This window comes from Belonocnema kinseyi, chromosome 10 (genome assembly GCF_010883055.1).
Source record: "Belonocnema kinseyi isolate 2016_QV_RU_SX_M_011 chromosome 10, B_treatae_v1, whole genome shotgun sequence".
Lineage (NCBI taxonomy): Eukaryota > Metazoa > Arthropoda > Insecta > Hymenoptera > Cynipidae > Belonocnema > Belonocnema kinseyi.
The window spans coordinates 59,772,715-59,786,348 of NC_046666.1; the positions used below are offsets into that span (position 1 = coordinate 59,772,715).

General features: G+C 32.0%; 4 protein-coding genes across 4 annotated transcripts in view; all 4 read right to left on the minus strand.

Annotated features, from left to right (window-relative positions):
• The window catches only part of LOC117181147 (glucose dehydrogenase [FAD, quinone]-like), a 36,614-nt gene extending 34,791 nt beyond the window's left edge, over positions 1 to 1,823 (minus strand). The window contains exon 1 of the mRNA XM_033373713.1: positions 1,665 to 1,823. Coding sequence (XP_033229604.1) covers positions 1,665 to 1,823 — 159 coding nt within the window. The remainder of the gene's footprint in view (positions 1 to 1,664) is intronic.
• Positions 1,824 to 3,161: 1,338 nt separating this feature from the next.
• LOC117181148 lies at positions 3,162 to 3,629 on the minus strand. The gene has a single exon (XM_033373714.1). It carries the CDS (start codon positions 3,627 to 3,629, stop codon positions 3,162 to 3,164), a length of 468 nt encoding a protein of 155 aa, XP_033229605.1.
• Positions 3,630 to 4,271: 642 nt separating this feature from the next.
• LOC117181149 lies at positions 4,272 to 4,874 on the minus strand. Its single transcript, XM_033373715.1, has one exon. It carries the CDS (start codon positions 4,872 to 4,874, stop codon positions 4,272 to 4,274), a length of 603 nt encoding a protein of 200 aa, XP_033229606.1.
• Positions 4,875 to 5,345: 471 nt separating this feature from the next.
• LOC117181150 lies at positions 5,346 to 6,236 on the minus strand. Its single transcript, XM_033373717.1, has one exon. The coding sequence runs from the start codon at positions 6,234 to 6,236 to the stop codon at positions 5,346 to 5,348; it is 891 nt and encodes a 296-aa protein (XP_033229608.1).
• Positions 6,237 to 13,634: the final 7,398 nt, after the last annotated feature.

Sequence of the window (13,634 nt, forward strand, 5' to 3'; positions counted from 1 at the left end):
GTTGCGAAGTATTAGCGAAAATTCTACAAACTCAATTGATTAACCCATTAAAACTCTAAGGCACTTATTAAAAGAAGCTAAAAATATTATAATGGAGTTCATAAATATCGCTATACATAGGTTCTAAGTCTTACTTTATGATCAAGGGTCGAAAATGTTCTAGTTTTGTGATTCATGTAGTGGAAAACCTCCAGAACAGTATCCAAAACATCGATTTTTTGAAAAAAATATCAATTTATCACGTTTATTGTCCACTTACGCCGACTAGGAGTTGTTTTTTTGAAAAAAAATGACTTAGAATTCGTGATCAGCGACCTCAAAAACCCCCAGTAAAGTATTTTCAATGTTTATAAATCGGTTTAAAATCTTAAAACTTGATTTTAATGTCATTTTAATCAAATTTGAAGCAAATTTTCACTTTTCGCGATCTTCTGCCTTTTCATCGCCGTATAATGGGTTGAAATTTTTGTAAAAAAAAAATCAAAACATGGTTTTCGATGTATTTTTTCCCGTAGAATTCGATTATGAAGTCAAAAAAATAAAATTTTTCTTTATTTTTTTTTATTTAAAAAAACCATGAAAAAACCGTAAAAAATGAGGTTTTTCGAGCAAAACCCCATAAAAAAGTAACTGGACCCTACTTTTTTATTTCAAATTCGGATTCAGCGTCGAAAAATACATAAAAATATATAGGTCTGGTCAATTGCACAGACACTTTTGTTTTTTTTGTGGGCCTGTGTTATGAATCAATTCAATTTAAAAAGTGCATTTATCAGGCATTTTTCGACTTTGCTTAAATTTTCGACAACTCTTTCGTCAAAATTATTTCTTGAAAAAAAGATCCTACTCCATCTTCACTACATTGGGAATCGAACCACAAAACTTGATTTAAAAATTGTAAAATAACTCATTCTTCATCAAATACCAAAATAATGCATATGTATTTAAAAATATTTAAGAAATATAAGGAACAAGCGTCAAATATATGCCGGAAGATAATATCAATTGCTGATATTATCCTTATTTTTGATGTGTTAGAAAAAAAAAGGGACGATATTTTGTCTACCATAATTTATTGTTTAAAGTGTGTACAGCGCGGGTGAAAAGACAACTGGCGTTCCCTGAGAATTTTTGAGAGATCGAAGGTGCTGAATGCACTTACAAAATATCCTTGGAAGGGCTAGCAATCCCTATTGGACAAAATAGTTAGAAGTGGGATATTGTCGTTTACGTCGTTTACGCCTCCTTACGGTCAATCCCTACCTTCAATTTATCTGATTTGCACATTTTTACCTAGAAGAGATTAAATATTTGTCCCGTTTAGAGGAGCCCCGCAATAAAGGGCTTAAGAGAAAACGTGTTATGGTAGCTATGTCCAAGACTTATAACAATACATTTTGAAACCCAAATTTCTCCTTCTGAATCTAGCAGTTTGTATACTAAGGTCGGCCCTCATAAACAGATAAAACTTAAACAGATGTTCTTCAAAATGGCATTTTAGGTTTCAAAACATAGTAAATAAAATTTAAATATAAAAAGTATTCATAAATAGAAATTTCAAGAACACTGCATTTATAAGCGAAGCGGCATACTCCCCCCGTTGAGAGAATAGCGATCAAAATTCAATACAATTAAGATGTTTCACCCTTTTCATTATCAATTACAGGTAATGGAGATAATTCTTTTACATTTCGCTTAAATTCGTTGTTTGCAGTCTTGACAGTGACTGTTCTAATAACGTCGTCGTTTACAGGATGTGTTTTGATTACACATCCCAATACCCATTGCGTTGGTGGTAAATTTTCTTCTCTTAGAATGACCATTGTTTCCTCCTTGATCCCATGTTGACCTGTCTTCCATTTGTGGCGAATATTTAATTCATTCAAATATTCTTTAGACCACCTGGTACAGAAATGTTGACGAATTTTCTGGACATGTTGCCAGCTGGTGTGAGTTTAGGATTCCTTGAACTTCTATGACGAACGTATCAAATTCTTCGAAAGTAAACAATAGGTCTGAAACTACTCGTTTAAAATGATGCTTAAAACATTTACTGCTGATTCTCAGATACCCCCGAAGTGAGAAGAAATTGGAGGAATAAAATGCCACGTTATGGCTTCATTCTTTAAAAAATGTTAACATTATTTTTGATGAGCTTCCAAGTTTAAAAGAACATATATTTCTCGCAGCTCATTGTGTGCTCCTATAAAATTCTTCCCATTGTCAGAGTAGATATGTGAAGGTTTACCTCGTCGAGCAATTAATCGCTTTAATGCTGCAATGAAACCGTCACTCCTTATATCGCTAACTACTTCAAGATGAACGGCTTTAACGACGAGACAAACAAAAACGACTACTTAGACCTTCACACGCGTATGGTTTCGAAATTTTTTCTCTTTAACGTAAAAAGGTCCGCAGTAGTCGACCCCTACATTGGAGAATGGTCGGGCTGGAATTGACCTAACACTTGGTAAATTCCCCATTGTATATTCCGGAACCGACGGATTAGCGCGAAAGCATCTTAGACATTTTCGAATTATTTTTCATATTTGATTCCGCCCATCAGGTAACCAGAAGTTACGTCGCAATGCGTAAAGTGCGGTCTGAATACATGCGTGAAGGTTTTGCTTGTGATAATAGTCAATAATTAAGTTTGTTACATAATGGGATCAAGGAAGAAGAATTGGATGTTTCTGTGAGTATAAAAGCTCGGAGTTTTCTAATCTTCCTCCTAAGCGAAGAATCTTATCATTATCAAAAAAAGGAGCAAGTGATAGTAATTTACTTTTATGATGAATTTCCTTTCCCTTTTTTAAATCTGAGATTTCGGCAGCAAACTCGAGATTTTGAATTAATTGAATGATTTTTTTTTCTGCATACGCCAATTCTTCGACCGTTAAAGGGCCCTGATGTCGGTTTTGAAATTCAAAACGCATGCAATATGCGATCACTCGTTTCAATGTGCCATACGAAGAGTACTTTAGAAAAAGATCGTAATTAGGGACGTCGGTAGCGAAACTTGAAACTTTTTTCATTCCCGGCACGTCGCTAAAAGTACTCAGCTCAAGATTCGGCCAGTTTGTTTCATTTTGACAAAGCCACTGTGGTCCATTGAACCATTGTGCGTTTTTCATAAATTCATTCGAAAGCTGACCTCGTGATTATACATCGGCTGGATTATCTCCTGAACGAATGTGACGACATTGACTTGGATTGGATTGCTTTTGAATATCAGCAACACGATTTGCTTCAAATGTTTTTAGCAAATGTGGTGAAGTGTGAATCCAATATAGTGTAATAGTGGAATCTGACCACAATACTACTTTCTCGAAAGAAATTCCCGTGATGACCATGGTTTGCGTAATGAGCTTAGCAAGAAGTTGAGCTCCACACAACTCGAGTCGTGGCAGCGAAACTATTTTCAATGGTGCTATACGCGATTTCACATGAAATAACGCTGCGCTTATTTTTCCTGTAGAATCCATTGGTCTTATATAAATACAGGCTCCGTAGCCACACTCACTTGCGTCACAGAAACCGTGCAATTGAACGCTAATTACATCATTAATTAAGACTATTCTTTCGACGGACACGTTATTGATAAGTGGAAGTTGGTCACAGAATTCCATCCAAGCAATAAACACGCAGTTAGGAACTGATTAATCCCAGTCTAATTTTAATTGCTAAAGTCTTTGCATGATTCGTTTTGCGTATAAAATGTTTGGTCCTAGTAGACCTAAAGGATCAAAGATTTTTGCAATTTCGGACAGAATTGTTCGTTTAGATTTAATTAATTTTGCAGCTACTTGCTTGACGATGTACGTTATGAAATCATTTTGTGCATTCCAGATAGTGCCTAAAGTTTTGACGGATTCTTGTTTGTCTAAATGAAAAGTATCTAATTGACAATTAGGGATTATATTTTCTTCGTCTAAATCGCGTAAAATCTGTGAATCGTTTGATCCCCACTGTCGAAGTACGAAACCTCCGAGTTTTAGTAATTCCGTGATTTCATTCCTAATTTCTAATACTCCTTCAATCATGGAGGCACCAGAGAGTAAGTTGTCAACGTACATGTTCTCAGTTAATACGTATGATGCTCTGGGAAATCGATGTCCCTCATCTTCAGCGAGTTGTTGTAAACAATCTACCGCTAAGAAAGGGGCAGAAGCGAGGCCAAATGTGACCGTATTAAATTCAAAAGTTTTAATATTATTCGAGTCCCCCCAAAGAATGCGTTGAAATTTTCGATTTTCTGGTCGTACGAGAATTTATATATACATCTTCTCTATATCAGCTGTTATAACAAAATTATGCAAGCGAAATTTCAGGATAAGCGAGACTATATCGCTTTGAATAGTAGAACCTACCATAAGTTTGTCATTAAGTGATAGGGCGATATTTGTTTTGGCAGATCCGTTAAAAACTACTATGCCGTTGGTGATTTCGGTCATGTAACGTAATGTTACATATTTGTCTAAGACCTGTCTGTATTTGACTTCTAAATCAGGATTTTTTGTGAATTTGTAAAATAATGATTTTAAGCATTTTAATGCCTTAGACTGCGATTCACCTAATTCTTCTCTACTGTTTTTAAACGGTAGAGCTACGATGTAACGACCTGATTTACTGCACGTAATATGTTGCTGAAAGTGCTTATCGCATTCGAGTTCTTCAGCTAAGAAGTGGTTTTGAGGTTGCCCTTCTTCAATTTCCCAAAATCGGTTAACACTGTCTTGTAACTCAGTTATGTGACAATTTACTACATTATTATGTAATTTCGAATTGCCCAGAGTTCCTCCAATTATCCAACCGGAACGTGTTTTTTGAACGCATAAATCTTCTCCGCAAGTAGAAAGATCGATCTGCCCCATGCAAAACATGGACAGAGTGCGGCCTGCTCCTATTAATAAATCAACAGGTGCAGGTATATAAAACTGTGGGTCGGCTAATGATACATTTGCGGGTATTCACAATTTCTCGCGTGACAGCATTTCGTTGGGAACCAGATTGCACATCTCTGGAACTGTCAAACACGTAAGTGTTTTTTCAAAAGAATTATGCATTGAGCGAATTTTTAATTTGATTACATGTTTTGTTACAATAGATAAATCGTTTATTGCTCCTACAGGAATGAAACATTTCTTTTTTGCTAATCCAAGTTTGTTTTCGAATTTTTCTGCAATAAAGTTTACAGAGGAACAAGTGTCAAGTAAAGCACGTGCACGTATTATGTTATGATCATTGCTATAAACGTTTCCTACTGCACTAGTCATTAATTGGGAAGCTGGTGCTTGAAGTGTCAATGAAAAATTATTTTGTTCCGTACCTGCCGTGGTTAATTGTTAATCGTTTCGCATAATTTGCTCCTTCGGCATATGGAGCAAGGCACTGTGATGTTCCTCACAGACCGGACATTTCTTAAAATTACACGACTTGTCTCCGTGAATTCTTAAGCAGTTCAGGCATAGAGAGGAATCCTTTGCTGCTTGAATACGGCGGGGTAACGACAAACTGCAGAATTTATCGCATCTGTAGACGGGATGTTGGTTTTTGATACAAATTGGACACGATTTACCGGTTTTCGAAAAAAATGCTTGTCTCGTCGTTTTCCGAGAATTATTTTTGTTATTAGACTGCGGTGACGGTTTCATTGAAGCAGAAGTCTGAATTATATGTTCAGCCTTATCTCTATCGCGTTGCGAAAGTCTAGATGCTGCCTTATATAAAAATTCAAACATTTCCTCTAATTTTGAGAAGGTATCACGTTTTAATATTTCCTCCCATTTCTCCGCTGTTAATTTGTGAAGTTCTTCTTCTAAAATTTGCATTACAATTTCCTCATTCAAGTTAACTTCTGAAGTTTTTAGGGATTCCAAACGCTGCTGAGTTTCATCAGCTAAACGTCTTAAACCTTCTGAGGATTCCTTTTCTTGAACAGGAAGGCGCAATAGAAGGCTCAAGTGTCTTGATATAACTAACCGTTTGTCAAAAAACGCACTTGGCAGTAAGTTCCACGCACGATTAGAGTTACCGCCTGTGATTGAAATCTGTTTTATTTTATTTTCAGCTTCTCCGGTTACTGTAGATTTTAAATATTGTAATTTTTCAATGTTATTTAAATCAGATTGATTATGGATCATTGAAGAAAAGGCATCTTTAAAGGATAGCCAGTCTTCATATTTACCGCTAAATTTTGGGAGAAAAGATTCCGGTATATTGATACGTTGTTTCATTACTGTGCTACGAGCGTCAAATATTTCCCGGAAGATAATACCAACTGCTGATATTATCCTTATTTCTGATGTGTTAGAAAAAAAGAAGAGACGATATTTTGTCTACCATAATTTATTGTTTAAAGTGTGCACAGCGCAGGTGGAAAGACAACTGGAGTTCCCTGAGAATTTTTAGAGATCGAAGGTGCTGAATGCACTCACAAAATATCTTGGGAAGGGCTAGCAATCCCTATTGGACAAAATAGTTAAAAGTGGGAAATTGTCATTTACGTCGTTTACGCCTCCATTAAGTTCCCAATTGAAAAGACTGACATAAAAAGCAACGAATTTTTCTGTCCACAAATGCAAGAATAATGCGTTAGTTTATTAAGCTTGTTTTAAGAAATCATAAAACTCATTAACTTATCATAAATGTTGCTGAATTTATTATAAAGATCCCAATAAAAACGCCTGAAGTTGACAAAAAAAATCATTCTTCCGTTGACAAATGCCCCAATAATGAATTTGTTTCTTGAATTGCAAAAAAATCAAATTGATAACGAAAAAACGAATTTTTATATTCACAAATACCTGATTAATGCATGTTTTAATTAGATTTGTTTTAATAACTCATTAAATATATCTACCGATTAGAAATGATGCTTCAATTGTCATGAAGTTCCCAATTGAAAGGACTGGCATTGAAAAAAAGGAAACTTACTGACGATAAATGCCCGAATAATGCATTTGTTTGATGAATTTGTAAAAAAAATTATAATATTAATCAACAAATTAGGAATTTTTCTAAGATTATTATAAAGTTCCTTATTAAAAAAATTGAAATAGAAAAAAGTTTTTTTCAAAGAATTCCTGCCTAATGTACTTTTTTATTCAATTTGTTTGTACTTTTAGCAATAATAATCTTAAAAAATTATTTTCATCATCATGCTGCTTTTATCGAAATTTCTCGCAATGTAACTTAAAAAAAGTAAAATTATGGAAAATCGTAGAAAACATTCTTGCAACAAGTAACTTATTTATAATTTTTTTTAAATACATAATATTAGAATATTTTTAAATAATGTGACTTTATAAAACTTAAGCGATTTTAATAATCTTTCTGTTATTTATGATCACCGGGAGCGTCAAACTATTAAGCACAGTTTTTGTAACCAAACTTCAAGTGCTTCAAAAGTCAAGGGGTTAGAGTGCACGGTAAAATACACTAGTTAAAGTAGTTTAGGTAGGGTTCGAATCCTGGAAAAGCTAGATTTTTTAAAGCTTTCAATCGTACGACCATAAGTGCAAGTAATCGTGTGTACGAATTATATATTTAATAATGATAAAGAATGAAGATTATATAATAATAATTTGAAAAATAACTTTTTTAATATTAATTTTTGTCGAAGATTGGGCCGGCGTCATCTTCATGGATGGCCTATATATGGGACCAAATTTCGGTCCGACGTTGAGAAGCCAAAGGCAGTAAACCGTTATCATTCAGTTGTTTGGCCCGACCAGTCGGGCACAATGTTGGACCGACCGTCCCATGGTTGGTCCGACCGTGGGCTGACGGTCAATTCGCACCTGGGTAATGATCTCTATAAAAAAGGTGTCATAACAATTTTGGTTCACTCATTTTTTAATTACAAGTTTTAAAAGTTCGGATGGGATTTCGGGACTTGTGGAGAACAGCTCTACAAAAAGTGTTATAAAACTTTTCAATGAAGACAAAAATCAAACAACTACGGCCCTTTTGTCAAAAACGAAAATTTTCTAATTGTAAAATTTTAAGAGTTTCAAAAGTTCTGATCTGTATTCTGGACTAGCATCTACGTGGGTTGATTTTTGACGTTAAGGGTTGAAGCCCAAAAATCGCAACGTGTATTTTCGAGCAGCAAAAAATCAAAGACTCTATTTCCATTGAAAAATTCTAAAAAAAAATTTTTTTTTGACAAAATTGTATTTACGTGGTAGAAGGGGTTGATTTTTGACTTTATGTGTTGAAGCTTCGCGGAGCCCAAAAATCAGAGACTTTATTTTCATTGAAAAATTCTACAAAATTTCATTTGTTGACAATGTTGTATCTACGTGGTAGCGAGGGGTTGATTTTTATCGTTGAGAGTTGAATCTCAAAAATCGTAGCGTATATTTTCGAGGAGCACAAAATCAAAGACTCTATTTCCATTGAAAAATTCTAAGAAAATATATTTTTTGACAAAGTTGTATGTACGTGGTAGAGAGGGGTTGATTTTTCACTTTAAGGGTTGAAGCTTCAAGGAGCCCAAAAATCAGAGACTTTATTTCCATTGAAAAATTCTACAAAAATTTATTTTTTAACAAAGTTGTAACTACGTGGTTGAGAGGGGTTTATTTTTGACTTTATTTCCATTGAAAAATTCTACAAAAATTTTTTTTTTACAAAGTTTTATCTACGTGGTAGTGAGAGGTTGATTTTTGACTTTAAGGGTTGAAGCCCAAAAGTCGTAAGGGGTATTTTCAAGGAGCCCAAAATCAGAGACTCGATTCAAGCTCTAAAATTTAATAAAAGTTATTTTTTTGACAATTTCGTATCTGCGTGTTACAGAGGGTTTAATTTTTTACTTTAAAGGTTGGAGCCCAAAAATCGAAGTGGGTATTTTCTGGGAGCCCAAAAAAGCCCAAAAATATCCCGTTAATGAATTACTGAAAAATTTCAATTTTTTCAAGGGGGTTGATTTCGGAAGTTAAGGGTTGGTTTGGGAAAAATTTTTTTGCGGATTTTAACAGCCCAAAAAAACCCAAAATTTTGATGTAATTGAATTTTTATTTAGTGATTTAAAGAAGTGGAGGTGCTGGGTTAATGTTAGCTGGCACCTCCACAAGAAAATTCATTTTTTGAAAAAGTAAAGGAGCCCACAAATTTTTATTGCAGCCTAAAAAAGCCAAAAATTCTGAGCTATGAAAAATTCAAAAATTCGATTGTGGAGGTGCAAGCTTAATGTGCCTTCTATTTATGCACAAGTTAGTCAATAGAAACATAACTTGTCCTCAATTACTTGAAAGTTTACACTTACATGTACCGGGTAGATCCCTGCGGAGCTCCACTTATCTATCTCACACATTTTATTTAGATAACTTCGGATCTAGTTTCGGCGAACATTCACCAATATCTCGAATGACCAGAATCGCAAACGATGTAGATAAGGAAGGACTTTCAGTTTTTGGCCCTTCATACCCCCGTTTCTATGTAAGTGTTAGGTCGTACATTCTAAACGATTCTTCATAAGTTTAGATTAAGATAATATTTAGTTTAGGTTCAGGTTAACTAGCAATTAAATACTCTTTGTAGAATACATCTGTAATTGAACTTCTTGCTCGTCAATTGAATAAATAAATAAATAAATAAATAAAATTTTATTTTGCGGTCAAACTATGCAAGATATCTGAAAAAGATGATTTGACAAAAATTAAACATTTAGTTAATATCTACAAATTTGTTACGAATTACTTTTTGATACGAAGCGTAGTTTTTGTTTTATTTATAAAAAAAATTACAAATAAGAAAATAAATTTTTAAACAAACGGCAGAAACTACGAATAAAAAAATAGACAACATTTGTTCATCCAGAAAACAGCAGCGAATTTGTTATAATAATTTTCTGATGGTATGCGCAATTTTTGTTTTAATCGTAAAAAAAATATTGAAAATAAATAACTTTGAGGAAAACCTAAGCTACAATAATATTTTATTTAACAATATTTTTTTGCCTGAATTATATTTGAGAATTTTCTTAAAACAAATTTACGTTGAAATGCGTATTTTTGGTTCAAATAATAAAAAATAACTTTGAAAATAAACAAATTATATTGATGAAAAATAGACGCAAGTTGCACTAAACAGCTATTCGGGATAAAAATAAAACAAGTTAAAGCATTTGCATAATCTTCGAGACCATTTATTTCAACATTAAAAAATTATATGTGCGGCTATTCTTAGTGTTCAGAAACACGGACAAGTTATTATAACAACTTTCTAAGATAAAAGAAAAATTATCAGAATAATAGCATTGTCAAAATCCGAAAAAGAAAACGAAAATGAAAATTTTAAGCCAACAACGCACGGTATGAAAAAAGTTCCAAAAAAAGTTGAATCTTCTGAGCTCTACAAAATTATATTAACAATTTTTTGAATTATCTTGAAGTTTCGTAAATTCTCATTTTTGTGGCAAAAAATATAATGAAAATAAAAAATTCCATTTTGCGGTCAGATTATGTAAGCCACTAAATAATCTGACAAAAGTTCCTCACTCAGAAAAGAGTTAAAATCTTCTTAATTGTTTTCATCAAACTTTTGGATACAAACGTGAAAAATTAAATAAAAAATTACCAACAATAATTTTTGACGATCGAAGCAAGGTTAAAATAAAATTAATGGACAAAAGCTGCTCATCCAAGAAATAGATACAAATTTTTCATCAATCGTTTTTGATAGGAAGCCTTGTTTTGTTTTAATCGAAAAAAGAATGTAAAAAACATTTTTGGGAGAAGGAAACTACCTAAAATAACATTTTATTTTACAATTTTTGTTCCTAAATGTATATCTACAAGCTTGCTTAGAACGACTTTACGCAAGGATGCATTCATTTACTTCGGATAGCAAACAAGAAAACTAAAAGTAAACAAATTAAATTTGTGGAAAAATGAAACAAGTTTGCAATAAAATGTTCAATAACAAAATGTTTTTAATCATAGGATGCGCACTTCTTTAAAATATAGAAACATGAAAATTCGTATGTTTCAATACCAGTGCATAATATGAATTGTAATGACACAAATGTATTCGCATGATACATTTTTCAAGGAAGCTTAGAATCAAATTTAATGCAAAATAAGAAACATATATTAAAGTAATCATGAGAAAAAAATTGTTCTTTATATTATAATATCTGAATAAACCATCCCAGGTCAAGGTACAGAAGTAAATGTAATATACATTTTATATAATAGTTTTGAACGCAATGTGCAAAAGGTCACATTTCGGACAAAATCGAGTGCAAAGCACGAGATACGTGATGAGAACAAAAAGAAATCACAATGACAAATTGCAGTGGGCGATTCTTTAACCATTAACTTTAAAAATAGGTGCTAAAATTTCAGTGAAATACAAATACCGGCTTTCAAATGATTTCATTTATCTGAAGTATTCCAAAATCTGGTCAAAATCCACGGTCTAATGCTGCTTATTCAGATATTCCAAAATAAAGAAAAAATCTTATATTTCATTATTACTTTAATATTTGTTCCTTATTTTGCATTTAATTTTATTTAAAGCTACCCTAAAAATTTTACTATTTCAATAAATTTATATTCTTGTAATTAAATTATACATTAGTATGTAAAAATTTTTTCTTTAAAATAAATGTAATTTGTTTATTTTCAATGTTTTTTAACGATTTAAACCAAAAATATATATCCCAGCGTCAAATTCCTCAATAAAAATTTGAAAATATAATTTAGGCAAAAAATGTTAATATTTCAAATTTTATGAATGCACAATTTTTGTTATTTCTTTGTTTTCGTACCTTGCATCGTTTTTAAATCAAATAATTATTTATAACAAATATGCAGATCTTTTCTGGCTGAAAAAAGTTGGCCTCTTTATTTTATTTTTTTTTTCGTAGCTTGTGTCGTTTGTCTAAAAATTTTTTTTTCAGTTCTCTATGCTGTTCTTTTTGGAATAAAACAAAAAATATGCGTTCTATCAAAAAGGGAATTGAAACAAATTTGTAGATATTTTCTATTTGCACAATTTCTATCCATTCATATTTTGTCGTATCTTGCACATTTTAACCGCCTAATGATATTTTTTGATTTTTTATTATTTCTTGTGTCATGAAAATTTAAATAAAAAATTTTTCGAGAAAATTCAAAAAGATTTTATGATAATCTTGTAGAACTTTCATAAAGTGACATTTTTCTTCATTTGACTTTAATTTACAACGTGCGCCAGTAAAGAGAATTTTTGACTCTTGAAAAAAGTTGTTTTAACAATTTACAAAATGCGCTCACTTTGTGGACTTTCATCCAAAATAGCTGGTTAATAAACTTGACCTTCAGTTTTTGAAAATAAAAGACTGTACCAAACGCCAATCTAGAGAATGTTTTTTTTTAAATGTGATCGTGCTCACAGGCGAGGAATTTTGTTAAATCAAATATAATTGTAGCTATTGTCCAAAAAGTTTTTTTTTCTTTTAAAGAAATTTTTATAATATGACGTTATAACAAATTTTATAGATCTTTTTTTTGTTGCACAACTCTTGTCATTTTCCTTTTTTCGTTTTTTTTATGTCGTTTTTCAAGAAATCTAATTTTTTACCTTGTAATGTTATTTTGCACGATTATAAAAAAATGACGTAACCTATCAGTAAATGAGCGGAAAAAATTTATAACTCTTCTCTGGGCCAAAGCTTTTTTATTATTATTATTATTCGCGTTTTCTTTTGATCACAATTGTCATCACGTTTCTTTTTAATTTTGAAAATTCTGTAACTCTTATAATTTTCTCTTTATCGAAAAAAGTCATTAAGTTAAATTGTTCACTTTTTCGAGTAGTATGAACAGCCGTTCATAGAATTTTTAAATCTTGGACAAAATTTATCTCAAACTTCTAAAAAAAATGCTTCAACATTTTGAATCTTTTTTTTAAACAGCTGACTAACGAATTTTTTATTTATCTTACACCCTTAAAAAGTATGCTATAGCACAATACAATCCCAGTTATTTTTCAAAAGCCATCCGGTATACAGACGACGAATACAAGGACTAAAAAAACGAGGACGACAAAATACACCGGCTTAAAAACTATTTTGGCTAACTCAAACGGCCATAAAACGTCGACCCTTAAATCAATCTGCAAAGGACATTTTTCACCTTGAACCAAAACCTTCTCATTGAGGTGAGAATGTCATAAAATTTATATTGGTATTAAAAAGTATGTACAAGGATGAAACCGATTGCCTTGAAATTTTAGAAACATTTGTTGATGGGTCTATAATTATTTCTTATATTTCTGGATTCGATTAGTGTATTTTAAGAATAATAAATTATTTTTATCAAGTCAGAAAAAGTTGTTAAAAATATATTATAGTTGAAATAGTAGTGGAAAAAGTTTTTTTAAGTTAACTGTCAAAATGTGTCATTATCGCAAACTTTTATCATTTATTATAAGCAAAATAGACTACCGAACATTGTAAAACCTGTTTAGAAATAAGGATTGGTAATAACCTTTTGCAGGGTGTTCAGCACAACTGATCATTAAAACTTATTCTTTAAGATATTTTTCCTCGAAAACTTGAAAATTAGCCAAAGAACCAACTTCCAAACTCGCGTATATCCGAGAAAACATTTTTAAACTAGACTTTATCTGCGCAAATACGT

Bases quoted from the DNA above. Each gene is read 5' to 3' on its own strand.
- LOC117181149 (XM_033373715.1), bottom strand. From the start codon at position 4,874: ATGGGGCAGATCGATCTTTCTACTTGCGGAGAAGATTTATGCGTTCAA.
- LOC117181148 (XM_033373714.1), bottom strand. From the start codon at position 3,629: ATGGAATTCTGTGACCAACTTCCACTTATCAATAACGTGTCCGTCGAA.
- LOC117181150 (XM_033373717.1), bottom strand. From the start codon at position 6,236: ATGAAACAACGTATCAATATACCGGAATCTTTTCTCCCAAAATTTAGC.